The following is a 26,374-nucleotide window of genomic DNA, read 5'->3' on the forward strand; positions in this document are numbered from 1 at the left end:
TCTATCAGTTATTAACACCTTATTACTATCAGTTTGCTTTCATCCTTCCCAATACGGGGTTGGTTGACTGCAGGCAACTGTGGAAGTTGAGAACACTGAACACAGTTGGCTTTTAATAAATATTTGTTGAATGATGAATGAATGTCCGCCTAGCACTAGAAACATTTGTTGAGTGCCCACTGTAATTTTTTAAAATGAATTGTCTAGATATTAATCTGATTTTTAAAAGAATGGCCAAACTATCACATTGAACAATTTAAAATAGTTTAGTGCATTCTTCTGTCATCATTAGATGCTTTTGAGAAATGCTATTCACTGCATCCCTCTGGAAAGACAAATACAAAGAAACCATCAGACTGGGCATTTTCCAAAATTGCTGATGACTGCAGATCGCAAAGAGAAGTGGCAAATTTTCAATTTGAAGATAAGTCTGATTAATTTAGGAAACCAATCTTAAAAGCATTGAGCACCCAAGTGGATTTGTAATATCTGAATTATTGGAAAATTATTGGCTTAAATCATGGTCTGAGGCATTGTGTCATGGAGAACTGATCACAGACAACTTAGTGACTTTGGACAAATTACTCAACCTCTTTAAGCCCAGTTTTCCCTATTTATCAGATGGGGCTAATAATATCTACCTTGCACATTGATATGATAATTCAATATCAGAAAGTTATTTTGAGAACTCATTATGTCAGGCAGTGTGTCAGGTTTTGTGGGTTCCAAGAGTGAGCTAAAGAGTAAGGTGTCTGCATTCATGGAGCTTCCATTTCAGTGCTGATACTGGAAGATACTGTAATGCCTAGAATGGTGCTGGGCATAGAGCAGGCACCTAGAGGATGAGATACAGTGTTATGTAATCACAGCCTGTTGAGGATCAATGCTAAACTGTTTATTGCTACCCAATAGCAACAACCCCTGTGACTGTATTAAAGCTAAAGAATTTTCAACCCCTGGTGTAGCAGCTTAGCTCAACTGCACACAAGAAGCCTCTAATTGCAGTCTTAGCCCCACCAGATTGGGTACTGCGCACCACTGACCTGCAGCCTCCACACCCACCCTGCACTCCCAGTGGTGGGGCCTGGCATTAGTTGAATTGCTAACACTTAGCATGCTGACATGAAGTGTGTTTGGAACTAGCTTTAGACATTTACATCCTCAAATTTCTGCTGTTTCTAATGCCCAAATATTTCCTGGATTGGCCCCAGTTTCCCCTTGAGTACTCTCGGACTATTATATAACTGCAGAGTAACTAAGAACATTTTGGAGTCTAACTACTTGGTTCAAATTCCAGATGTACTATTTAATATTGTGAGCAATTTACTGATCACTCCAAACCTCAGTTTCCTCATGTGTACTGTGGGGTTAATGAGAAAAGAAAAAACAGCTCAGAGCAGTCTGAGCTCCTTGCAGGCCCAGAGAGTCATGAGTATGGGACTTCAGTCACGCTCCCCACTCCCCTACCCCATGCTTGGGGGCCACTGTTGAAAGTCATTTTGTTTCTGACTAGCTGCCTCACCCACTATCTTCATGTTCCTAGAATTTGTGATACAAAAGACAATGTAACAAAGCCAATCAATAGCTTATGTTATATTAACGTAAATTCTTGGTAAACAATGCAGGAATTGTCTTTTCTTTCCTTTTGAAAATCCACTTGTAGCTGCTGCTAATTGGACTGTATATTCAGGGCAACTTGAATCCATGCTCCTGGCTTGCAGTCCTCAATCTTGGCCCAAATAAACTCCCTACTTATATTAATTTTGTCACAGCTTCTTTCTTTTAGGTTGACATTAATAATAGTACCTATTTTAATAGGACTGCTTTCACTGTTGAATGGCGTAACATATATAAAGGTCCTAAGTAAGCACTCAAAAAATATTAGTTGTTGTTTTTATTATTAATAGTGGAAGGTGCATACGTCATCTTTGTAGATATATATGCAGATAAATAGTACAGGACATTTGTACCATCCCTTTGAAGTTATAACATTTGTAATTTTAGATCTCTCTGCCCACTCCAACAAGCATCATCTTTTATGGTGCATATTTTATTAAGTTTTCTGGCTGAGTGGTTCCTTTTTTTATAAGGTACTTTACATTGTCAAAGCTGTTTCATAAAATTAATCTCTTTTCACTGCCACAAGGATCCTAGGAGATTAGAATGGATGATATGCCTATACCCCTGTTGCTGACAAGGAAACTGAGGCAAAGAGAGATCCGACTCTCAAAGCTGGTGAAATTACTACTAACTATCAAAGCCTTATTCACTGCAGGGACTCAGAAACAGGCACAGAAATCGGTTTCAGAAAGTCGCTCAGCAGTAACTGGAAAGCGTTTTCAGTGAGTTGGAAAATCAGAATGAATCATTAACCCCAGGCTCAGGTTGTGAAACTCAGAAATTCACATTAAGGATTTTGTTTGTTTTTGTATTTTAATCTTGTGAATTCTGCTTTCATATGCCATTTGAATGACAGACTCCCAAGGATACACAAGGTCTTTAGAAATTAAAGTTATAAGTTTTTGTGGATGTTTTTGAGTCTTTCCACATTTCCATGAATCTTATATATGTTTTTCCTTTTAGAGCATGGCAAGAAACCTTGCCTCTAGGAATGAGTCAGAAACCTGTCTCCAAAAGGCAGGGCTCTACCCTGCCCAGCCTGGCCCTTTCCTAGAGTGACTTTCTCCCTCTAGGAGAGGAAAGCAGTGAGCTTCCTTTTTGGTTTCTTCAACTGTATTATGAATTTTGAGTTGAGTAGTCAGGGCAGAAGAACCAACAATAATCCAGACTTCCAGAAACGAGTTGTACGGGGGACCTCATATCCTCTTGGCCCACCCACCCCTCTCCTGCCATTGCTGCTACATGCAGTGCCTCAGCGGTCCTGAGGATCACATACTTTCTGTCCTGGCACTGCTCTGACTTCATGTGTGGGACTGGGATGAGATGGCTGCAGGAATGCCCAGTCATCAGGCACACACAACCTGGAAGTACATGAGAGTTAACAACCCACAGATCGACATTTCGTTGATGAGGATGGTGGGTGGTGGACAATTTTGAAGTGCAAAGTATGAGACTTTTCAGAGGGTCCCTGCAGGATCAAGACTGGTTGACCATAGTGGTGAACAACAAAGAAATGTGGCCTTCCTTTCACTGGCTTCCCTCCTTCCCCATCTCACTGTCCCAGCCCCTCACTCTTATTCTTGGTGTCATTTCCAAAACTAAACTACCTGAATGCAAGCCTTTATCTCCAACTTTGCTTTGGGAGAGGACACGGGGACCCCAAGCTGGTGTTTAAACTGATTACAGAACACCTGGAAAGGGTCAACATTATCACATAATATATCCCCAATTAAAATGACAATTCTTTCTTGATTCTTCCATTAGAGAGGGGACCATGGTGATTGAAGAAAAAGCCCTGAAAGAGGAAGTGTGGGTTCCAGTTTTACCAATAATGAGTTATGTGACCTAAGCTACGCTATTTAACCATTTGGACCTCTGTGCCTGATCAGCAAAACAGGAGATGAATTGGATTGCATCATTTCTATGATCCTTCCGATTCCACAATTGCACATTTATTAAATAAAAACTTCTGGGTGACAGTTTGTAGTAGCTGCTTTCCCCCTCATTATAACCCTAGGGATTGTTCTGGCTAAAAATATGGCAATATTTGAATGCAACTTTAGACAGGCAAGTGAATCAATCCTCTGAAAGTCTAGATTAGAGAATGGGCAGCTATTTAGAACCTCAAAAAACAATAACGCTGACGAAAAGAGAACAAGCCAGCTTCTCTGGGAGTCAGCAAACATTAGCAGGGGCTGCAGCATTAAGATAAGAACAGAGTAATGAGAAAACGAGTTGCAACCAACTTCGTTGACTGCATGCCAGCGGTCACTCAGTGATTCGTCAAATCCCTAACAGGGCTTGATAAATGGGCTCTGAGTGTTGAGGTTTTTTTTCTCTCTCTTTAGAAGTTACTTGGAAGCATGGCTTGGGAAAATGCTTCTACTTTGAGAAAAATAACACAAGATCCTGCAAGTGTCAGGGACAGGCAATAAAACATTAAAAGGATACAGACTTTCCATAAATCCCAAATCAAGGAGCATTAATCCAGAAAACAGATGAAAGATCATGACATTTAAGTCAACCAAAGGGCCACAAAACATGAAAAATAAATAGGTTATAAAGCAAATGAGGTTGTAGATGTCACCATTTCTAAGACATGACATAGGTACTGTTATCTCTATTTTATACTTGAAAGAAAGGCTCAGAGAAATAAATAATTTATCTGGTGACAGGTAATTAGTGGCAGAGCTAGGATTTTAATTTTTAAGTATATATTTTAAACTAATTAAAAATTATATTTATCAAAGTAATACATGAACATAGTTAACAAATCAAATAGTACTAAAATAGATATAATGAAATACAGCAGTGTTTTCCACTTTGCTGGCTTTTGTCCTTGACCTGTGTTTCCTAATGCTTTCATTTCATTTTTTTATTTTGGCTATCATGTTCTTAATTTTCGTAAGTGCTTTCTTTTTCATAGTTGCTCCTATTGTTATTTTTAAAAAGCATCCTGTTCTTGTTTCATGGATGTAATATCTTACCTCTCTGAGAATACTAACAACAGTTTTTAGCTTTTTTTGTTTTCTTCCTCTCCCTGTTTTCTCTGAATTTCATTTTTTTTTCTGTTTGTTTTGGCCTCTGTCTTTCATATCGGATGCTAATAAAATATTCTGTGATTCTTGCTTTTCCACGTGTAATAGTAAGGCATTAAAAAGCTAAATAGGAGTTGTGTGTGGTGGGGAGGGGTACAGTTGCCAGATAAAATAATTTGAGTTTCAGATAAAAAATAATTATTTTTAAAATTTTGTATCAATACATAATATTTATGCGTATTTATTGGGTACATATGACATTTTGTTACATGTACAGAATGTTGCATGATCAAGTCAGGGTATTTAGGATATCTGTCACCTTGAATATTTATCATTTCTATTTGTTAGGAACATTTCAAGTCCTCTCTTGTAGCTATTCTGAAATATACAAAAAATAATTTTTAGTATAAATATGTCCCAAATGTTTCATGGGACATCTATCTATTCTAAAAAGTGATTTATTGTTTATCTGAAATTTAAATGTAACTGGACTTTCTGTACTTCTGCTTGCTAAATCTGACAACCCTGGGTGTGTGGCTTATAGACTCCTAGCTTCTAAGTGCTTGGCTATGGACTATAGGTTTTCAATCCAGAGACTGGTTCCACTTAACTTAATCCCTTCTTCTGAGCACTGTATCTCATTCCCACCCTGTACTTCTCCTCTGTTCAGAGCTCTTCATTTTATTTCTCCAGAGGATACATTTCTGGCCTTCTAAAGGTAGAATAAAGGGAGTGACCTGGCTGTGTTAGCAGAGGACTTACTGGGTACTGAGCATTCTATAGAGTGACTTCCTAGCAATCTCTTTGAGCTTTTAGTGTCTTAAGCTTTGAACATCCCTTACAATTGAACTTAATTCTAACTGGTGCAATGCCACAGTGCTTTTCAAAGGGAGTCATTTCAAAGCGAGTGACACAAGACTTCCTAGAAGAAGTGATAGAAGAGAGCGATCCTAAAGTATGGTCAGTCAGGAAGATGGGGAGTGGAGGAACAGGATTCCATGTGGGAATGGTGATACAGGGAGGGCACAGGGAACGTTACATACGGTGTTCCAAAGGGTGCTGCGTAGACTACTCTGGTTGACGTAGAACAGTCATGTAGGGCAGAAGTGGAAGGTAAGAATGAAAAAAGGTTGGGGGCAGGTTATAGAGGGTCTTGAAAGTCAAACCAATTTAGAACTTACTTTGAAAGCAATGAGGACACTGAAGGTTTTTGAGATGGAAGTTGGAGATACAGGTCTATGGTGTGAGGGAGGGTTACAGTGAAGAATTTCAGAGTCTTCTACACACAGGTCATAACATAAATAGAGGTAACATAGAAATGAGGCCAGGAGAGTGATCTGAGTAGAGAAAGAAGAACATGGTTCAAGAGCTTATACACAGGAGCAAGGAGAAAAGAAACCTGCCAAGGATCTAGAAAAGAAGAGAGAAAGGCGGCAGCTGGAGATTGGGGAAGCAAGGAGAGTAGAAATTGATAATAACCCATTAAACATTCAGATATCTCAAAGCAGATGGAAACTATCAGAAATGAGTACAGGCCATTGAATTTGAGGAAAGAAATGTCTTTGGTGACCTCTGAGAGTACAATTTTGATAGAGTGCGGAGATGGACTCTGCTCTTCATGGTGTAAATGGGTGTTAGGAAAATAGAGGTACTAAACGTGCTGTGTTTATTTAAAAAGGTAGACAGTAAAAGAAAGGTAAATAGAAAAGCAATTAAAGATCTCCATGGGGTCAAATGAAATAATTTTTTAAAGGGAGTGACATGGTTTAGTCTTTAAGATAAGAGAAAACAGTGCAAATGAGTGGTGGAAGAAACTTCCAGGCTGCTAAAAGAGGTGGCACCTGTTAAAGCACGTCCCACTGAAAATGGGAGGGTGCAATTTCCAGCTCAGAGAAAGGCCCGAACGTTGTTGAAAAGGAGAGAAAGCTCTTCTAAGAAAGAGACAGAAAAGAATCAAGGAATGAACTGTTGGATTGCTAGTTAATTTTCCATCACTGAATATTTTTCATCTTCATTATCAATGCCATTATACAGCTGATCAGAAATTAACAGTCTTAAATAGCAATATTAGTTATATCTAAGATAAAAATGGCCATCACTTAGTTTCAGAGTTGTGTGTCAAACAAGGCTCATAAAACAGAAGAAAAATAGAAATCTTGTGAATATAGCCTTCCTTGATTCTCTTGGCTTATATACACCACTTTAATGGACTTCATTTATATGAGAGAGAAACAACAACAACAAAAAATTTAGCTCATTTACACATTGATATCAATGCTAGAATAACCAGGTAAGCTCTAGTGTAGAACTGGAGATTAATTACAGGATGGAACTTTAGATATCCATTTGTCAAACAGATCGAATGCCAATACCTACTCAAAGTACAGCGTGAGGTCTGTTGCCAATATTGACTGCTTCAAAAGCTGCATAAGGTCACTATATTCCTTGGAGGACAGGTTAGCAAAGATATTGTGACCCTGTAATGAGAAAGTAAGAAGTCACAAAGGACATTAAACCTGTGGTTGTTGATTACATGTTTTTCCTCTATTAAAAAAAAGTCTGGGAACATTAAAAAATCACTTTTTAAAAAGCATAGTGAAATTTTGCATAAATATAAACAGATTCCCAGCAAACATAGCTTAGCCAGAATGCACAGTCATTTTTGAGAAAGTCTAACAAGGGACACTTTGTTATGTACTTAGTCTCAAAGGGAAAATCTGAAATTGTTGGAACTTATCTTACTGTGAATATGTTGTGGCCAGAATTCCATCTGACTACCCATTTCCTATGGAATTACTTAGAGGAGAAGTTTGTGAAACATTTGGGAACATTTCTCCCCCTAAAATAAATGCTATTTTTACTACCAGTAAAGGTTTAAGCCGGCATTTTGGGAACATGTGCTATGGCAACAAATGAGTTTAAGAAAAATAAAAAGCCATTAGAACAGTGGTTCTCAACTAGGGGCGATTTCGACAATGGGGAACTTCAGCAAGGTCTAGTGACATGTTTGATTGTCACACTGGCTGGAGTGCCACTGGCATCTAGCAGTAGTGGCCAGGGATGCTGCTACACATCCATGATGCACAGGAGACCCCCACAACAAAGATTTACCTGGCCCAACACATCACTGCTGCAGATGCGGAGGAACCCCGCCTCCCCCCATTAAGGTGCACTTTGATGAAGCGTGTGGCAGGCTAAATTCAGGATGGTGAATATGAATAATTACTGAATAGCTAGGATGTATAAGACATTGTTCTTGGCACAGTGGGACCCTAAAATGACATTTACCTAAGTAAAGTTGGGATGACATCTTTATCTTCATACCTTTGACAGGTACCCTTGTTTTCATCAACACTTGTGTTAGCTACACTTAGGCTAAAACATTTGTCTTTAGTAAAGTGAAAAACCCATACAGACCAACAATTCCCTTAGTGTGTTTTTAAAGTCAGGACTTTTCATTTTTCAGGTTTTCTTAGTGTGAAATATGAACTCATGAGCATATGGCCTGGGAACTGGACCAGTTTTAAATCTCGTGTTGAGAGCCAGAAGATGCTGGAGAAGGAAAGTGGTGGAATAACTGCCTGAGAATGAACCATTCTCCAATGAGAGGTAAATTAATTATTTCAGGGAACTGGGATATCAATTAGTAAATTATCTCTTACCAGGCACCAGATGATAATCTGTTTCCCCGAGTTAATTTATTTCATTGGGTGAACCCGCCACTCCTTAAAGATTAGAGTATATTGGTTCTACCTGGGACCAGGTCCAATATTAATAATAATTTTCAAATGAGCTCTTCAGACCCTTAATTCAGCCATTAAGAAGAAGACAAATAACAAAAGGAATGCTGCACCATAATTCTGCCCAGGTTTTTTTGCCTGTGCATTACCCAATGATCAATCACAGGCAAGTGTTCTGGGGCCAGGGAAAAAGTGGTAGGAAGCTATGGAAAAGCAGTCACATGGGTCCAGTCACGCACCCAGAATCTCCCAAAGAAACACAGCCTTTAAGAGCAAGTTACGGTAAAAGTTAACATTGAGATATGGAGAAATCTGGTCTGAATTTGAGGATGTGGATTATTTTATGAGGATGTGCATTTTATTACAATCATGCATCATGCAACAGTGGGGTACATTCCAAGAAATACATTGTTAGGTGACCGCCTCATTGTGTGAACACCATAGAGTGCACTTACACAAAACTAGATGGTACAGCCTATTCCATACCTAGGCCGTATGCGATAGCCTATTGCTCCTAGGCTATTCACCCGTACGTCATGTTACTGCCTGTAATACTGTGGGCAACTGTAACACAATGGTTGGTATTTGTATATCTAAACCTATTTAAACATGAAAAGGTACAGTAAAAATACTGTATTATAATCTCATGGGACCACTGTCATACCAATGTGGTCTCTTGTTGACCAAAACATGTTGCATGTGACTGTACTTTGAAGGATATATAATCACTAACGCCATTTATGGCTAAGAGTGACAGTGCTAGCCAGATCAGCTTTAATTTTTTTAAAAAGTTAATTTGCAATCACTATGTTGTTTATATGCAAATTAGTCTTCTACAGTGCCTTAACGTTTTGGTCCCTGAAGTAGATTTGAGTCTCCCTGAAATACTGCGTCTACTCTTTGTTTAGGGAGGTGGTGAGTGTGGTGTTAATGGAAAGACATACAGATGTGGAGGAAGAAAGTTCTGGGCAAACTTCCTCAAGCCATCTAACTTCTCTGCACCAGAGCTCATTTGGAAAGTGGAACAATAATAGCACCTGCATTTCTGCCTTTCTGATGGGCAGGACCACAGGGGACTGGAGGCAGTGCTGGGACAGTGCATGGTTCCGTCATTGATAGTCTCTGTTCTTCATAGGGAACCCCAGGGTGAAGGATGGCCAATGTGTTTTGTTTGCATGAACACAAATTCTGAGTGAGGGGGGTTTGTTTCCCTGAGAAAACCTGATATCCTGTTTATAATACTTGTTATTACAAAGGTGGTGGTTTGTCAGAGGTGTATACTCACCACCTTTACCAGTACAGAAAAGATAATTTGAACGAAAGTTCTTCCATAGTTCTCAGCTAAGACACTGCTTTTGGAGGACAATTCCATAGCCACAGAGGCCAGGATGCTGGCTTCTGCCAGTTACTGAGAGCCTAACTCTTGGTGTTTCATTCCCAACTGAAAATACATCATTTCCAGCAGGTTTTCCCTTTGGCAGCCTGCATTCAGGTTCCGGACTGCCGACTCTCCTTTATGGGGTCGAAGGCCTCCATAATATTGCAAAAGACATGCTTTCTCAAGATAGGCTGGAGGAAAAAAACCTCCATATTTAATGATGCCATTCCAGCGAAGCAGGGCCTTAATGATGATAATAATAATAATTAATGGTACAGCTAGAGAACTGACAAATAATGGGGAACAGATGATCCCTTCCTGGCCTCAAAAAAAAAAAAAAAGTCTGTACGCTTGCAGAAAATTAAACAGATCCTTTCCTGGCAATTTAAAACTCAGATGCCCCAGCCAGAGTCAGTTAGTGGTTTCTGTTTTTCTCTGCGGAGGGCTAAAAGTATAAAATTCCAACTACTTCTAACTCCTGCATTGCCACATGAAGCAAAATCAGGCATATGACATTAGCCCTGGGTCTTAAGTTTAGCTGCAGTTCTCACTTCCTAACTGGTCCCACCAGCAATTTTAAGTTCTTTTAAGTTGCATAGTTTCTCAATTGTGCTAATAAAGTGTAACTTTCTCCCCGTTTTTGCTTCTACCATCTCTTAAAATGACTGAGAGTTTCGCCAAATGGGAATGTTGGGCTGCTCACTATTTGGATCAAGTTGTCTCCTTAGTGCTCTGTATTCTTTGAGGAAGGTCAGGTCATGCTCTGGTGACAAGCAGTCTATATCTGTCACCCTGCCAAGTGAATCTGAAAAGCCTCCTAACCAATAATGAAATCCAAATGAATCAGCTCAGGAAGACTCTGCAAGGTCCTGCTCAGGCATCTAAAAGAACAGAAAAAGCCACTAAGGCCCATTAAGTTGACTTAGAAATGATTTTCCCACTTCTTTGTATCTACCTGTGGCACCACAAAAAAAGAGAGGGAGGAAACAAAGAGTTGTTTGGTTTCTGTTAAGGAAAGAAGCAGAACATCAGGCCTGTACCTCGCTTTGAAGGATCATCACGGCGTGGTTGAAATGGTGATGCTCCAAGGTAGCAGAGGTTCCATAGAGTTGGGCCAGGGCGGAACCGCTCCTGAAAGAGGACAGAGGGTGAGTGAGCAGGGCCTATCAACGGTTCCCCCACACCAGCTTTTTGGATCAAACTGCTTTTCTTGCTTTTGGCGAAGGACCATGAGCAGACACATTCTCGGGTAGCTGCTTTTGTAGTTCATTCATCTATGAAAGAAATCATCTGTGCAAGAAAGTTCCTAATACATAGAACTTTCTGTGTATCAGGCTAGATGCTGCAAATGATATTTGATGAATTTGACACAGTCTCTGTCCCTAAGAAATTTACAGACTAGTAAGAAAGATGAGATGAGATAATAAGTAAAAATAATGCACATAAAACAATGCAAATACTAATCAGTGTAGAAATGTGCTCCAGGTCCAATCAAAGTGCTATGGATGTTCTGAGGAAAAAAAGACGTAATTTCTGGCTCTGGGGATCAGGGAACGCTTCATGAACTAAACATTCTGTGACTTCTGAGTGTTCAGAACAACTGTCTTATACAAAGCGTATTTGACCTTCCGTAGGAGAAGACCTTGTGAATATTCTGCAGAGTGCATTTTATCTACTCTACGTGAAAGGCCGACAGCCTTCTACTATGGCCTGCCAGTCCACAGTCACGCTATGATATCTCAGTGTGCAACTCCAAAAAGTTCTCTGGATTTGGAGTGAAATCTCAGCTCTTCCTCCAAGTAGTAGCTTCAGACGGTTACTTGGCCTTTTTAAGAGTCAGTTTCTTTGTCTCTAACATTATATTACCTACCTAACCTGTTATTTATGAGAACAATAAAATATTTGAAAATGCCTATTACAGTTCCCAGCCTGTAGTAGATTGCAGTCTATATTAATTATTAATCAATAATTAAAACACATATGACTATTTCCATTTTAAATTAATAAAATACTCATTGATACTTAAAGGGATTACTTTGAGTTATCTGTAAATTTCATTTATGCAGAACAACCCATTCCTTAACAATGTCAGTTCTGCAAAGTGTTCATTACTTGGGAGTCTGAGGCAGGAGAAGCGCTCAAAACTGGGAAGCAGAGGTTGCAGTGAGCCGAGATCATGCCATTGCACTCCAGCCTGGGGGACAGAGCGAGACTCCATCGCAAAAAAAAAAAAAAAAGAAAAGAAAAAAAAAGTTTAAAAACGTTTATTTCCAACTCTGTTTAAGAAATGGGAGTTAGAGCATCTTAAGAATCAAGAGACATCCCAGAGAGGCCCACAGTGTAAAAGGCAGCCGTGGGACTCACATTAAAGATCCATCTAGATCATTCTGTTCTTTCTCGCTTATTGCAGGGGGCTTCGACATTGAAAGGACAATCTGGCCTTAACTTGGAAATGCTGGAGATTGACTGCACAGAATCTGTCCTGCTAGTGAGAGAAGCAAGGACTGCATCTAAGTGCAACATGAAGACTTTTGGTCCCAAGCTTTCCTCCAACTTCAGTGGGAGGCAGCCCAAAACCACCATCGGTTCAAGGGTAAAGGGACCTGCAATTCTTGGAAAGACTCTCCCAATTCTTCTCCCAACATGTGGTCAGCTCTTCCAGCAGGATTAAGTTCAGTAGGAATTATTGAATATAATACAGTGTAAAATATCAGAATTATTATTATTCTTAGTAAGGTGCTTAGTAAGGAGGGCATTAGATTTTAATCATGTATGTGTTATTTCTTTAAATCTTGCCTTAATTTATATCATTTAATAAGTGAAAATTTGCTAGGCGAATCTTAATGATAAATTAATATTTAATGTTAGTTACTATTTGTCTTACATAGAGTTCATTTCTATGAAGTTACAGGTTTCAAAACGTATGCTATATGCCTTTGTCTTGGCTGTTGAAATTCTGCAATGCTTTATGTGCATATCACATCCTAGAGCCTGGCATAGAGTAAGTGCTTTAAAAAATACTGATTGCTTGTCTAATCAGCTTACAGTAGTAACCATGTCGAGAGACTACAGTCCAAGTTGGGAGGTTGATAATAAGTGTGTTAGCATATTTTATAACACTAATATGATTATTAATAATAAAAGCCACCATTAGTAAGTATCTACCATGCCCTAGTCTATATATTAACAACTTAATACATTAGAGCATTTATTCCTGACAATGACCATGATATAAGTATTATTTTCTCATTTACACATGAGGAAAACAGGGCTCAGAGAAGTTAAGTAACTTTTCCAAGGTCACACAGCTCGCTTGTACCAGTTCCACATTTGAATCCAAGTTTTTAAGCTTCTTGTTACATAATGAAAATGATAATTATAACATACATTTCTGATATTTGATTCTCCATTTTTACTAAGCTGGTTGTTACCAATGAAAGAAGATTTCAAAATCTAATTCAGAATTCTATTAGTATCATTGCTAACCACAGGTTGATTCATGTGATCATTCCTATGAATCAGCCATGCTCACATGCAGCTCACTTACTAGTGTGAATCTTTTGTACAAGATACAAAATGTTCTCTCTTCCCTTATTAGTGTTGGGTTAACAGACTGCACAAAAGTTGCATCAGCTAGATGATCAGAAGTCACTCTGTATCTTCTTTGTTTCCGTGAATAAGGAGATGTTTTCTCCTTTAAGGGGGTGGGGATGGGGAGGACAACAACACCTTTTAACAAATACACCATGGCTTCTGAAGCACTGCTCCTTTCTGTGCATAGGATGGAGGCCTCTCCCCCATATCCATATGCCTCCGATCTGGTGTGTTCTATCTCCCAGTATTTGTGCAAAGGCAGCCACTGTCTATGGTTTGAGCATCTTCCTTGTCAGATTCCCTCTTTGTTCCCTTCTGTAATTCCATCTTACATTCTGCCCAGCCTCATATGATACTGATTCAATCACAAAAAACAGGTAGATTTTGCCACTGAACCAGACTAATGCCATGAAAGTGTGGGGAGGCTTTGTTATTCATTCATTCATCTATCATTCATTCAACCAATAAGCATTGATAACTATTATTATATCAGGTCCCAGGCATGTGGAATACAAAGAGAAATAAGACATGTTCTGACCTTCAGGAAGCTCACAATCCCCTACAATTGTGTCAGGAATTTTTCTCTGATCAACCTTGCACTAAAAATTCTCACTTTTCTGCAAGCAAGGTGCCATCTTAGCCCTCAGAGAATGGAGCATGTTACTAACTCAACTTTGAGGGGTTTTTAAAAAGTAAAGTCGGCCGGGCGCGGTGGCTCACGCCTGTAATCCCAGCACTTTGGGAGGCCGAGGCGGGCGGATCACAAGCTCACGAGATCGAGACCACGGTGAAACCCCGTCTCTACTAATAATACAAAAAAAATTAGCCGGGCGCGGTTGTGGGCGCCTGTAGTCCCAGCTACTCGGGAGGCTGAGGCAGGAGAATGGCGTGAACCCGGGAGGCGGAGCTTGCAGTGAGCCGAGATCGTGCCACTGCACTCCAGCCTGGGCGACAGAGCGAGACTCCGTCTCAAAAAAAAAAAAAAAAAAAAAAAAAAAAAAAAAAAAAGTAAAGTCATCTAAGCAAGAATACTTCCATTTCCAAATGGATCCCTTATTTACACTATCGGATTTGGTCCCTGGCAGGTTTTCTAGATTGCCAAAACCCTCAGTGCCTTTTGTCTCAGGCCAAGGCCTATTAGGAATGCTGCCTGTATCTGCTGGTACACACTGGGAACTTCCTGGGACCACCAAGAGCCAAGTCTGCAGTCTTGATATAAGTGGCAAAAAATTAAAACATATCTGTGAAGATAAGCTTTATCAAAAAGTATTCTACAGAATACTAGTTCTTCTGAATGTTAAATGGCATTAAGAGAAGAAGTAAAAAGGGTTCCATGGCCACATAAGTTTGGAAAATGCTGGCTTTAAAAAGTGGATCTGTTTATTTATGGTAAGGATTTTCTAGAGGCGGCAACATGTGAAAATGCACCGTGATTTTGTGGGAGGGGAACATAATAAGCAGCATTATCTACTTTTGATTGATCGTGAAACCTTTTTTTTTTTTTTTTTTAGATAGAATCTTGCCCTGTCGCTCAGGCTGGAGTGCAATGGCATGATCTCGGCTTACTGCAACCTCCACCTCCTGGGCTCAAGTGATTCTCCTACCTCAGCCTCCCAAGTAGCTGGGATTACAGGCATGCACCACCACGCCTGGCTAATTTTTTGTATCTTTAGTAGAGACAAGGTTTCACCATGTTGGCCGGGCTGGTCTCAAACTCCTGACTTAGAGATCCGCCTGCCTCGGCCTCCCAAAGTGATGGGATTACAGGTGTGAGCTACCGCACCCGGCTGATTGTAAAACCATTTTTAAAGAGGTCATGTCTCTCACATAATATACTTCCACTTATAAAGGTATGCTTCTACTTTCTCATATAAAATATGGGGGAAAAAACCCTGAGATCAATTGCATATTGAAAAAATTGACTTTAACAGTACACCTCATTTTAATTGTCTGTACTAAGTATATCCATCATAGAAGTGTCTTTGGGGCACACATCCTTTAGTTGTGAAAATATGATTTTATATATGTAGGGTGTATGGAGAGAGTAGGAGAAGAGAATCCAAATTCCGTAAGTACAAATACCTTTATACATGCAAGTATTCACGATGTGCATTACTGATTAGGTCATCTTAACATACTAAAGCTTTTCATTTTGGATTGGCAGCTGAATGAGGAGAAACTTATTAAAAAGAAAAGTCAAGGTGGAAATTTCCCTACAGGCATTTGGTACTTTGCACAGGCACCAAAAATGTGTGCAAATGTAAATGTACCTTCATAACTTCCCTAGATAGGCATATTCTTTGAAAAAGAGACTGAATGGCAGTGTGCAGCCATGACTTAAAGGAAACTTGAAAAAGGAAAACTATGAAAGGTAATTAGGAAATTGAGAGTTGTTGGGAGGTGGTGAGGAATGGGATTAGGCTGTCATGGCAGATTAATGTGCCCCAGTATTTCACTTCTGGGACCTGGCCGAAAGCGGCAAGATGGGTTTTCATTCCCAAGAAATGAGTAGAAGAGATTATGCTAGAAATGAATAGAAGAAGTCTCCTAGGAGAATATACTACAAAGCTGCTTGGTACTGATATTTAATCATCAGGGGCAGCTGTAATAGAGAGAAGGATGAGTGGGGAAAGCTGTCCCTAGAGAAAACAGGGGAGAGGTGTGAACAGAGCAATTTCAAAGCACTGTGGTATTGCTGCCCTCTCTACCTATTGATCATTCCTTGCACGCACTCCAATACTTAAAAATTAAGAACAAAATATGAAAATGCGAAGGTTCACTTATCAGAAAGGCTAAGAGAATAAATCAAATTGTGCTCTAACGAAAGCCACACTTTTTATTGTAGAGGCATTTTGCATTTTATATAGTAATTTCTCCCTTGCTAAATGTCTCCTGTTTTTTTTATAGCCTTATATATGAAAAAAAGGTAGCATATACTTTGCTGCATAATAATTGGTGCATTTAAATCCCATTTTCAAATCACTTGAAAGACTAGAATTAGACTGGGAGCACTTTAAGAGAAGGGATGTTTGCTATATCTCTTTATTTCTCCCACAATGCCTAGTATAGTACCTTGAATATAGAAAGTACTCACTTACTGGGAAATAAAAAGCAAGAAAAGAAGATAGGTTTCTTGCAACGGATTTTCTAAACAATGGCACCCTCAATGAATAAATCTCATTCTAATCAATAAAAAGAGAGTTCCTTGACCATGATGCTAAAAAGCCTCTTTCAGCATTCATTGTCAAGGGAAATCTTAACAGAGGTTGGGCAATGGTGGCATTAAGTGTCCTAAGTGCAAAATTGACTCCATAAAGTAGGTGCAGTGCTCCTGACATCCCATGAGCTGATAAACTGTGTACAAGTTAATTGTCTTGAGAAAACGCATCACAGTATCTTGGAATAGGCAGATTTGATCATGTGATGTGAGGATGCAAAAAACTCTCTGAAATCTAGTACTAGTGACTCATATGTGTGAATGCTGTTCAGTCTTATACAAGCAACCTGAGATTTGGGGACCTTAGTTTTTGTTTTTCTTTTTTTTGTTTTTGTTTTTTTTTTTGTAAAACTGAGGTACTACAAAACATGACTAATAAGCTTTAGTTTGGTTTTATAATTTTTATGGCTTCATGTCCGAACTGTTGGATGTCAAAATATATTTTCGTTCAAGAGCTCACATATTTGGCAAGGTAGCCAATAAACTGGAAGCTCAACAACTCAAAATAGATGTCACAAAGTCATGGACCAGAGTGTGATACAGTGGTTAAAGAATGGCTTCTGAAAACAGACAGCCCTGGTCCAGGCTCCACTCTACCACATGAATGGATTTGGGAAAGTTTACTTACCTTCCTGAGGCTCAGTTCCTCCTGTAAAATGGAGACAAAAATATCAACTCTACAGAGTTGATGCCAGTAAGGGCTTAAGACACAGTAAACAATAAATAAAATGTAGTTCTCATTGTCTCAGGAAGTGGTAGTTGCAAAGAACAGAAATGGAGTACAACCAGCTTCACTGAAAGGAAGGCTGATTGAATGATACCAGGAACTCTGAAGAAGCCCAATTATCACAAGCATGGCTGGGTCTCCTAGAAATAGGAACAAGGATGGAGAGAGCCAGGGATAAAGCCTGGCTTTTCTCTGTCTTTCTCTCAGGTTACACAGTCTATCTGTTCTGCTTCTCTTTGAATATCAGCTCCATCCTTCTTTCCTCTTTGTAGACTGGTTTTCTTGTTTCTTTCATCTGCTTGGTATGTGGTCATCATAGCTTTCCCCAAATGGCAGCCTCAGCTCCCAAATCTACATGAGCCTGCAGCTTGGATCCCTGAAGCTAACTGTCTTAATATTACGGTAATCCAACTCCAAATTCCTATGAGATAAAATCTGATTGGTCCAGCTTTGATTAGGTGTGCACTCTTGGTCCCAACAGCTAAGGTATCAACTAGCAAGAAGAGCAGCCTCTGTCGGTGCCATACATCAGCTCTCTCTCTGGGGAGGGGCCATTGGTATCTGAGTATAAGTATTGTGCACTTCACTCTTGGAAGGACCCAAAAGGCTCTCACTCTTGTTTTACAGACACAATTCTAATACAATTATCCCATCTTTCTGCATAAGTGGTAGAGTGGTAGCGGGCTGGAGAGAGTGTGCTAGAGGGAGATACACTGACAATGATCCCATTGGCCTGGGGGAAAGAGGAATCCTAAAAAAATAATGCAGTGCAGACACAAGAACTCCAAACAAGGCGCAATCAGACCCTACAATGAAAGCATACACAATGTACACTTCAATGGGCTCCAGCTCTTTAGTGCAGCATCAAGACAATGTATAAAACAATGTTTCACTGCAGCACTATTCACAATAGCAAAGACATGGAATCAACCTAAATGCCCATCAATGACAGACTGGATTTAAAAATGTGGTATATACACACCATGGAATACTATGCACCCATAAAAAAGAATGAGATCATGTCTTTTGCAGGAACATGAGTAGAACTGAAGGCTATTATCCTTAGCAAACTAATGTAGGAACAGAAAACCACATACCACATGTTCTCACTTACAAGTGGTAGCTAAATGATGAGAGCTTATGAACACAAAGAAGGAAACAATAGACACTGGGGTCTATTTGAGGCAGGAGGGAGAAGAGCAGAAAAGGTAACTATCAGGTACTGGGCTTAATACCTGGATGATGAAATAATATATATTTAACAAACCCCCCATCACGTGTTTACCTATGTAACAAACCTTCACATGTACCCCCAAACCTAAAATAAAAGTTAAAAACAAACAAGCAATGTTTTATAATAATTTATAAGAGGTTGCATCTGTTAAAGAAATCAGGAAACTTTGTTAAAGTGCTGTAGTTAAAATATGTCATCCACTCATGCAGTTATCCTTCATTTGTTCATTCTCAAAACATTTATTGTTTATTATGCTCCCCCAGGTACTGTTCATTCACTGTTGCACATGCCAGAGAAGAAGGAGAGAGACATCTGCAAGTCAGCAATTAAAATGGCATGAAGTGCACACTTTGGAAAAGGCATAACCAGGGCATAGGAAATTGACCATGGGGGTACATTAGGGTGGACAGAAACACGAAGGTGATGCTTTCAGAGGAGTGTTGGGGACAGAAGGAGAGAAGGGCATACCAGGCAGGGGAAACAGCATATTGGGCAGCAGAGAGATGTGACTGAGCAGGACCCCACCAGTGCTTCTTGGAGTTCCTGTGTCTGGAACATATATGCATGAGTGGGGTGGGCTGGGGTGAGTGGGCACTGGGCCAGGGAAATAGGCAGGAGTCCAAATGAAAAGGGCCCGAAGGGGTTAAGCTAAGGAACTGGAACACTATTCTAAAAGCCACAGGAGGTGTGGATGGCTTTTAAGCAGGGGAGTGACCTGGTCGCTTTGTGAATTAGCAAGATCATTCTGGAGTGCCAAGCAGCCTCGGGAGGAGAGTCACGCTGTTCATTGTAGCAAACCAGGAGTCATGCCAAGAAGCAGTCCTTGCTGTAAGCATGCAGAGGAGCGCTGGCTTTGAGGGATGTTGCAGGGTAGGTTGGGTGACTGGTGCATTTTTGGTGGGGCCATTCCTTGGGGTAGAGAATACAAGAAAGAGGGACACGCATGGAGGGAAAGACTGAGGTTGAGGGGACGGTAGGACTTCGAAGAGGAGGTGTTCCTCAAGCAATGGAATAAGTGCCTGGAGATAAGCTGAGAATTATGGTTCAAAGAAATGTATTCAGGGCTCATCAGCAGATGGATGGTGGCCCTGCCTGAAGGATCGCGAAGAGTGAGAGAGGAAGAGGGAGGGCATCGCCAGGGAAGGCTGGGGCAGGGGGACAGAGGCCTGAAGCCAGTGGAGATTCAATGCTGTACAGGTGGATGAAAACCCTTCGTCTGTAAGACAAAGGAAGAGAGAGTTTCAGGAAGGAGGGAGCGACAAAGTATATCTCATGGCAAGAGGTATTATGAAAGAAGGACAACAAAAAGGTCCGACAGCTTTGAGAAAAGGGGGCCACGGGTGTCATTCCTGAGGTGGTTTCTCCAATGAGTGGAACTGGAAGCCATGTGGGAGGACAGGGGTTGGGGGAAGGGAAGGAAGTGAACCCAGACAGCTTTCCACGAAGCTTGACTGGGAAGGAAAGAGGGAAATAGAACTGAAGCTGAAGAGTGAAGTGGGGATTAGGGTAGGCTTTTTTCAAGATGCGGGAGAACTGTTTCTATTAATAGAATGCAGAGAGCTGGCAGAAAGGGACAGTAGATACAGAGGGGAGAGGAAGATTGATGGTGCAAAGTCCCAGAGGAGAAGCAAGGAAGAGTCCACGGCAGAGGTGGAGGGATTAGCCTCGGACGAGGGAAGGACAGCCCTCCTACCGAGATAGGAGGGAAGGAGGGAAGGATGGGGATGGATAGATAAGTTTGTAGGTGGCAGGGGAGGAAATTGAGAGAGTTCTCGATTGATGGCCTCAATTTTCTCTGTGAAATAGGAGGCAAGGTGATCTGCTGAGTGGCGCGGGGGAGGTGGGGGAGCGGGAGGTGGTTTTGGAAGACACAAGTTTGGTGTATGAAACTGCTAACAGCAGTGGTGAATGGGGCTGGCTAGGGACACAGGAAGACTGGCAGCGAGTTCTAGCGTCCAGCCGAGTGGGAGGAATATATATTTGGTATGTCTGTAACTCACAACTGTGACATTTTCTCCTAACACTTTTACAAGTCTAGACAAAGTGGCAAGAGACTGAATTATTAGATTAAACCAGGACTGAGTTTCTGCAGAGTGGATGTCACAGAGACTTGTCAGGACATGACAGGATATTGAGAAGAGAGCACTGAAGTGATGGGCTATAGGATACAGATTGGACAGAGGGCACAAAATTGAAATTCATCTGCTAGATCAGGAGTAAATACAAGAATCCTAGACTCCCAAAGTCTTAGTGGGTAGATGTTTGGAGGAAAAAAGAGAATGGTGAGCTGAAAAGAACCTGTTGACAAAGAGCAGGCTGTGAAAGTTTCAGATAATAGAGGTTGACTTGTTCTAGAGGTTATGAAATCAGTCATCTGAAGTTAATCTTACCTCTTTGTTGAAGCCTTCTCTACCTTCTCCACCCCAAAACTTTTCTCTCCAGCCTCTGAAAGCCTGTATGTTTTGTTTGCAGGCAGACAGTGAAAGTAATATTAAAGGAAGACTCAATATACAAGTCAGGAGACCTGGGTTTTGATCTTATTTCTAGCACCCATAAGTTCTGTGGCCTTGGCCACAGTATGAGCCACAAAGCAACAGCTATCTTGACCAGAAAAACCTGCTTAGGGACAGATTGTTCTATCTATACAGATCATGTGTGTGGCAAATAGTTGCCCAGACATCCCTGTATTTCTGTAATTCTTTTCTTGCTTCCACCTTTCTATGGGAGTAGGGATGGGAGGAACAAAAACTACATTCCTTGAATGTAACTTTATTTCACTATAGTTTATACAATACCCAACATCAAAAGAATCCTGGAAGAGACTCTGTTGGAGAAGGAAAATTATATTTTGCTTCATCAAATGTCCTAAGACTGCTTTTATTTTAACAGTCTCAAACCAGAGTTTGAGAGTAGCAAGTCCAAGAAGCTTATAATGCCTTAAAGGCAAATATTCTGGGTGAAAAAAGTAGGCCCTTTAAAATCCAAGCTTTGTTATCTGACTAAGGTCAACAGAGACCAACCAAATCAACAAGCATGACATGAAGGGCAAATCTGCAATTAAAAGAAGAATAGGGAATTATAAAGATGGATGGGCCCCATGACATGCACGCCTAAGCCTGCGTGGCCTTGGCCTCAGATGCCAGAAATTAATGCTTTACTCTTTAGCATTCGTCACCTTTGGCTCTGAACAGAAAGGCAAATGCATTAAAATAACAGCAGTTTAGAACACTTACTTAGCTTGGAAGGCATTGTTGGTTCCCCTGTGGTCGAGGTCATGACACAGGCATCCCACAATCACAGCTAAAATTTCCACCTCGGTCAGAATCTCTTGAAACCCAGCAGTCTGGGAAGAAGGGGAAAATGGCAACAGTCACTACTGGGGCACGGAGGATGGATAAGGTTAGGTGCTGAGCAACAATCAACTCTGTTTTCATACCCACATCATTTAAGGAGATGATTAACTGCCACCCCCTCAGACAACAGTAAGTTGGGTGGTCAGTTGCACAGCCTAAGGTCCCCACAGTGATAAATTAGCTTGCTGTCACAGCGGCCCACGCTGCCACACCGAGACATAGTTCAGACTATTTTGTTCCCTTTTTAGAGAGAAGGTTGGACTATCCAGAGACAGTGACGGTTTGGCAAAGGCCCAGGGAAAAATGTGTTTTGTTATTATACATTTTAATGATGAGCATAGGGTTTGGAGGTTGGAGGTTGGGGAATAGGAGGAAGCAGTGACTTTCAAACTGAACACTACACCCACCAGATCTCACCCAAATGACAGCAGGCAGAAGTAAAACACAACCCTTCTTTTTTTAACATTAAAAGGAGAGACTTTAACATACTCAAATTGTTATACAATGACATCCTAGAGGTTATCTTGTAAATACCTTAATTCATATTAGGTTGGTAGACAGATGAAATTCATACAGATAATAAGGTAGTGTGTGTCATGGACACTAGAATTTGTCAGAAGATTGTCAACCCAGACTGAGGATTGAGTGGGGTATCTATTACTGGGAATTCTTTTTTTCTTATCTTGTGGTAGCTTGCTGGTGAAATGCACAGCTGTGATGTGATTTCTTTTAGAAGCAGGTTGATATAATTATGCAACCAAGAGCAGCAATGCTTCTTGGGTTCCTGCTGGCCCTTTCATTAGTTTAGAAGAGGAAGTAGACCTCTGGGAAAGAAGGTCTATGCATTTTCTTGATCGAAGGCCTTTATATCATCCCCTCTTTTACTTTGTAAGTCTCCCATTTCATTACTTATTAAAGTCTTTATCAGAGAGTGGGAGAAGGGGGAGGGTTAGGGTACAAATTGCTCTACTTTTCATGTGTGTTTTTTTCCCCCAAATCTAGGATCACTGGCCCACACCTGTAAGACACTTCTCTTAGAGCAATGAAAATTTTGTTTTTAAATTAATTATGTTTGTGTTGCAGAAATAACTGAATAGTAGGTTCCTGTGTTGACAATTTCATTTTATTTTATTTTTTTAGGAGACGGAGTCTCGCTCTGTCAGCCAGGTTGGAGTGCAATGGCACCATCTCGGCTCACTGCAACCTCTACCTCCTGAGTTCAAGTGATTCTCCTGCCTCAGCTTCCCGAGTAGCTGGGATTACAGGTGCACACCACCACGCCCAGCTAATTTTTGCATTTTTAGTAGAGATGGGGTTTCACCATATTAGTCAGGCTGGTCTCGAACTCCCGACATCAGGTGATCCACCCACCTCGGCCTCCCAAAATGCTGAGATTACAGGTGTGAGCCTCCACGCCTGGCCAACAATTTTATTTTAAAAAATAGACCTGAGTCCACTGCTACATTTAGAAATACATTTAACTTCATTTGTATAGCAAATGGGAATGTTAATAAATTGGGAGTATGAAATAGTCCATGTCAAAGCTTGCGTATGCTGGCCGAGCGCGGTGGCTCAAACCTGTAATCCTAGCACTTTGGGAGGCCGAGGTGGGTAGATCACCTGAGGTCAGGAATTTGAGACCAGCCTGACGAACATGGCAAAACCCCGTCTCTACTGAAAATACAAAAATTAGCCCGGCTTGGTGGCACATGCCTGTAATTCCAGCTACTCGTGAGGCTGAGGCGGGAGAGTTGCTTGAACCGGAAGGCGGAGGTTGCAGTGAGCCTATATGGCGCCACTGCACTTCAGCCTGAGTGACAGAGCAAGATTCTATCTCAAACAAACAAACAAATAAACAAACAGGAAAGTTTGTATACATCCTTGATTTTATTTTATTTTATTTTATTTTTTTTTGAGATGGAGTCTCGCTGTGTCTCCCAGGCTGGAGTGCAGTGGCGTGATCTCGGCTCACTGCAAGCTCCGCCTCCCGGGTTCACGCCATTCTCCTGCCTCAGCCTCCCAAGTAGCTGGGACTACAGGCGCCTGCCACCACGCCCGGCTAGTTTTTTTTTGTATTTTTAGTAGAGACGGGGTTTCACCACGTTAGCCAGGATAGTCTCGATCTCCTGACCTCGTGATCCACCCGCCTCGGCCTCCCAAAGTGCTGGGATTACAGGCTTGAGCCACCGCGCCTGTCCTGATTTTATTTTATTTTATTTTATTTATTTATTTATTTATTTATTTATTTATTTATTTATTTTTGAGACAGAGTCTCGCTCTGTCGCCCAGGCTAGAATGCAGTGGCCGGATCCCAGCTCACTGCAAGCTCCGCCTCCCGGGTTTAGCCATTCTCCTGCCTCAGCCTCCCGAGTAGCTGGGACTACAGGCGCCCGCCACCTCACCCGGCTAGTTTTTTGTATTTTTTAGTAGAGACGGGGTTTCACCGTGTTAGCCAGGATGGTCTCGATCTCCTGACCTCGTGATCCACCCGTCTCGGCCTCCCAAAGTGCTGGGATTACAGGCTTGAGCCACCGCGCCCGGCCCACATCCTTGATTTTAAAATCTGCTGTTGGCTGTTAGTTTTTCTAAGCTAGTTTTATTTTACTTAAATTATTACCTGCAGTAATTTAAAAAATTCAAATTATACTGAGACTTAGAATTAAAAATCAGTAGTCCCTCATTATTCTCCCTTTCTTGATTCCCGAAGGCAACTGCTTTCTATTTTCTTTTTTACTTAAATTGGTAGTTTTCCCACCATATTTCTATAGAGCATGCACATATTATTAATACTTGGTTATTCACCAAGTATTCATATTGTCCTTTCTATGTACCATACATTGTTCTAAGAGCTTTACAGCCGTTTAACTTATGGAGTTCTCATAACAGTCCTGTTAGGTAGAAACTATTACTGACCCCAGTTATAGATGAGAAAACTGAGTCACAGAGAGGCTAAGTCATATGCCCAGGGTCTCCCAGCTAGTGCATAGCAGAAGAGGGCAAGCTCCCAGCATCCTTTCACCAGAATCTGCCCTTGAACACTGGTGACGTCTAGCAGCAGGTGAGTTTATGGTCACCCTCCCCTCATGCTCCCAATATGATCCACAGAGCTTTCCTATATTACTATCCTATAAATATCATTCACTGCTGAGTCAACCAGTATACAATGATTGTTTCCTTAATCATATACATTTTCTTGTTTCCTGGAGTTAGGATTTCTGTGAAACATCTAAGTCTTCTCACACCCTACACAACTCTGCAAAATGCTTCTCAAAGCAATTTTGAAGTGGGTCAAAACGGTCACAGCTTGTTTCTAGATCCTTCCTGTCCTGGGAACTCCTTCCTGCAGCCCGACCCTAGGGTCTGGTCTGGATTCTCTCTTCTGTTGCCAGCTGCCCTTGGAGCTTCCTCCACCATCATTCAGGGGGTTCCTCTTTCCCCTCCGGTGTCTGGTCCCCCACCTCCTGCAGCCCATACCTTTCTTTTTCCTCATTTACTCCCTAATTTTGCAGAAGCACGTCTGCAGGGGCTTCATGAGAAAAGGCCTTACTTTTTTTAAACACTGGGGGAGTTGGTTGTTTTTGAGGCTTTGCATGACTGAAAAAAAAAATCTTTGTTCTATTCTCATACTCAGCGTGCCTCACAATTCTAGGCTGAAACATTTTCACTCAGAATTTTGAAGGCCTGCTCTATTGTGTTCTGGCTTCCAAAGTTGCTTTTGAGAAGAACGTACCATTCTCAATCCTAATACTTTGAATGTTACTTGATTTTCTTTCTTTTAGAATTTCCTCTCTATTTCTGGTGTTCAGCAATTTCACAGAGATATGCTTTGGGTTGGGACTTTTTTCCCCGTTCAATTTGTGTGTTAAGCCTAATCTGGAGAATCCATTTCTTCAGTACAATAAAGAAATTTACTCATCTTTTTTTCTTTTCTTTTCTTTTTTAAAATAATTTCCTCTTCAGCAGTTTTTTTTTCTGCCCTATTTGAATGAAACTCCAATTAGTTGGATACTGGACTTCTAGTACTGATTTTCTTATTTTCTTATCTCTTCCATGTCCTATATAGGCCTTTCTTCTTACTTTCCAGGCATAGTAATAAGTTTAGTTTATAAGCATTTTCTTGTTTGCTGCTCCTTGTCTTATAATAGGATGCTATTCTTCTCCCATGGATGCATGATCTTTTCTTGTCTTTCTGAAGATATTGATTATAATTCTGAAAATTTCTTCTGTTCCTGTATTGCCTTTTTTCTCTGAACTCCTTCTTTTCTCTGTGTTTGGTAGTTTCTCTCAAGTGTCTGGTAACCTTTGGTGGTCTATTCATTCTTAACAGTAAAGCATCACAAAGCTCACTGTGCACCAGTGTATGTGGGTGGTGCCTGCAGATTGCTGTGTCTTACCATGGGGTGACTGTGTGGGCCAGCTGGCTTTTTGCTGGAGATGCCCACATGTCAACATCTAAACTCATTTTCTCTGGAC

At 40.8% G+C, this 26,374-nt stretch overlaps 1 protein-coding gene and 1 long non-coding RNA gene across 5 annotated transcripts in view; one reads left to right on the forward strand and one right to left on the reverse strand.

Annotated features, from left to right (window-relative positions):
* The window catches only part of LOC103876349, a 51,850-nt gene extending 36,933 nt beyond the window's left edge, over positions 1-14,917 (forward strand). For 2 of the 3 annotated variants that reach the window (XR_004176579.1, XR_002516176.2), the window contains 2 exons: positions 8,125-8,267; positions 12,187-14,064. This is a non-coding gene — a long non-coding RNA (uncharacterized LOC103876349). Of the gene's footprint in view, positions 1-8,124; positions 8,268-12,186; positions 14,065-14,881 lie in introns of those variants that run through there. The other variant, XR_004176580.1, reaches the window with a different exon arrangement.
* Positions 1-26,374, reverse strand: part of PDE11A (phosphodiesterase 11A) — a 455,368-nt gene that overhangs the window by 62,905 nt on the left and 366,089 nt on the right. For both annotated transcript variants that reach the window (XM_031651382.1, XM_009182512.4), the window contains 3 exons: positions 21,782-21,891; positions 10,817-10,907; positions 7,035-7,135 (listed from right to left, as the gene is read on the reverse strand). In XM_031651382.1, the coding sequence (XP_031507242.1) occupies positions 7,035-7,135; positions 10,817-10,907; positions 21,782-21,891 (302 nt within the window). The remainder of the gene's footprint in view (positions 1-7,034; positions 7,136-10,816; positions 10,908-21,781; positions 21,892-26,374) is intronic.

This window comes from Papio anubis, chromosome 10 (assembly GCF_008728515.1).
Source record: "Papio anubis isolate 15944 chromosome 10, Panubis1.0, whole genome shotgun sequence".
Classification (NCBI taxonomy): domain Eukaryota; kingdom Metazoa; phylum Chordata; class Mammalia; order Primates; family Cercopithecidae; genus Papio; species Papio anubis.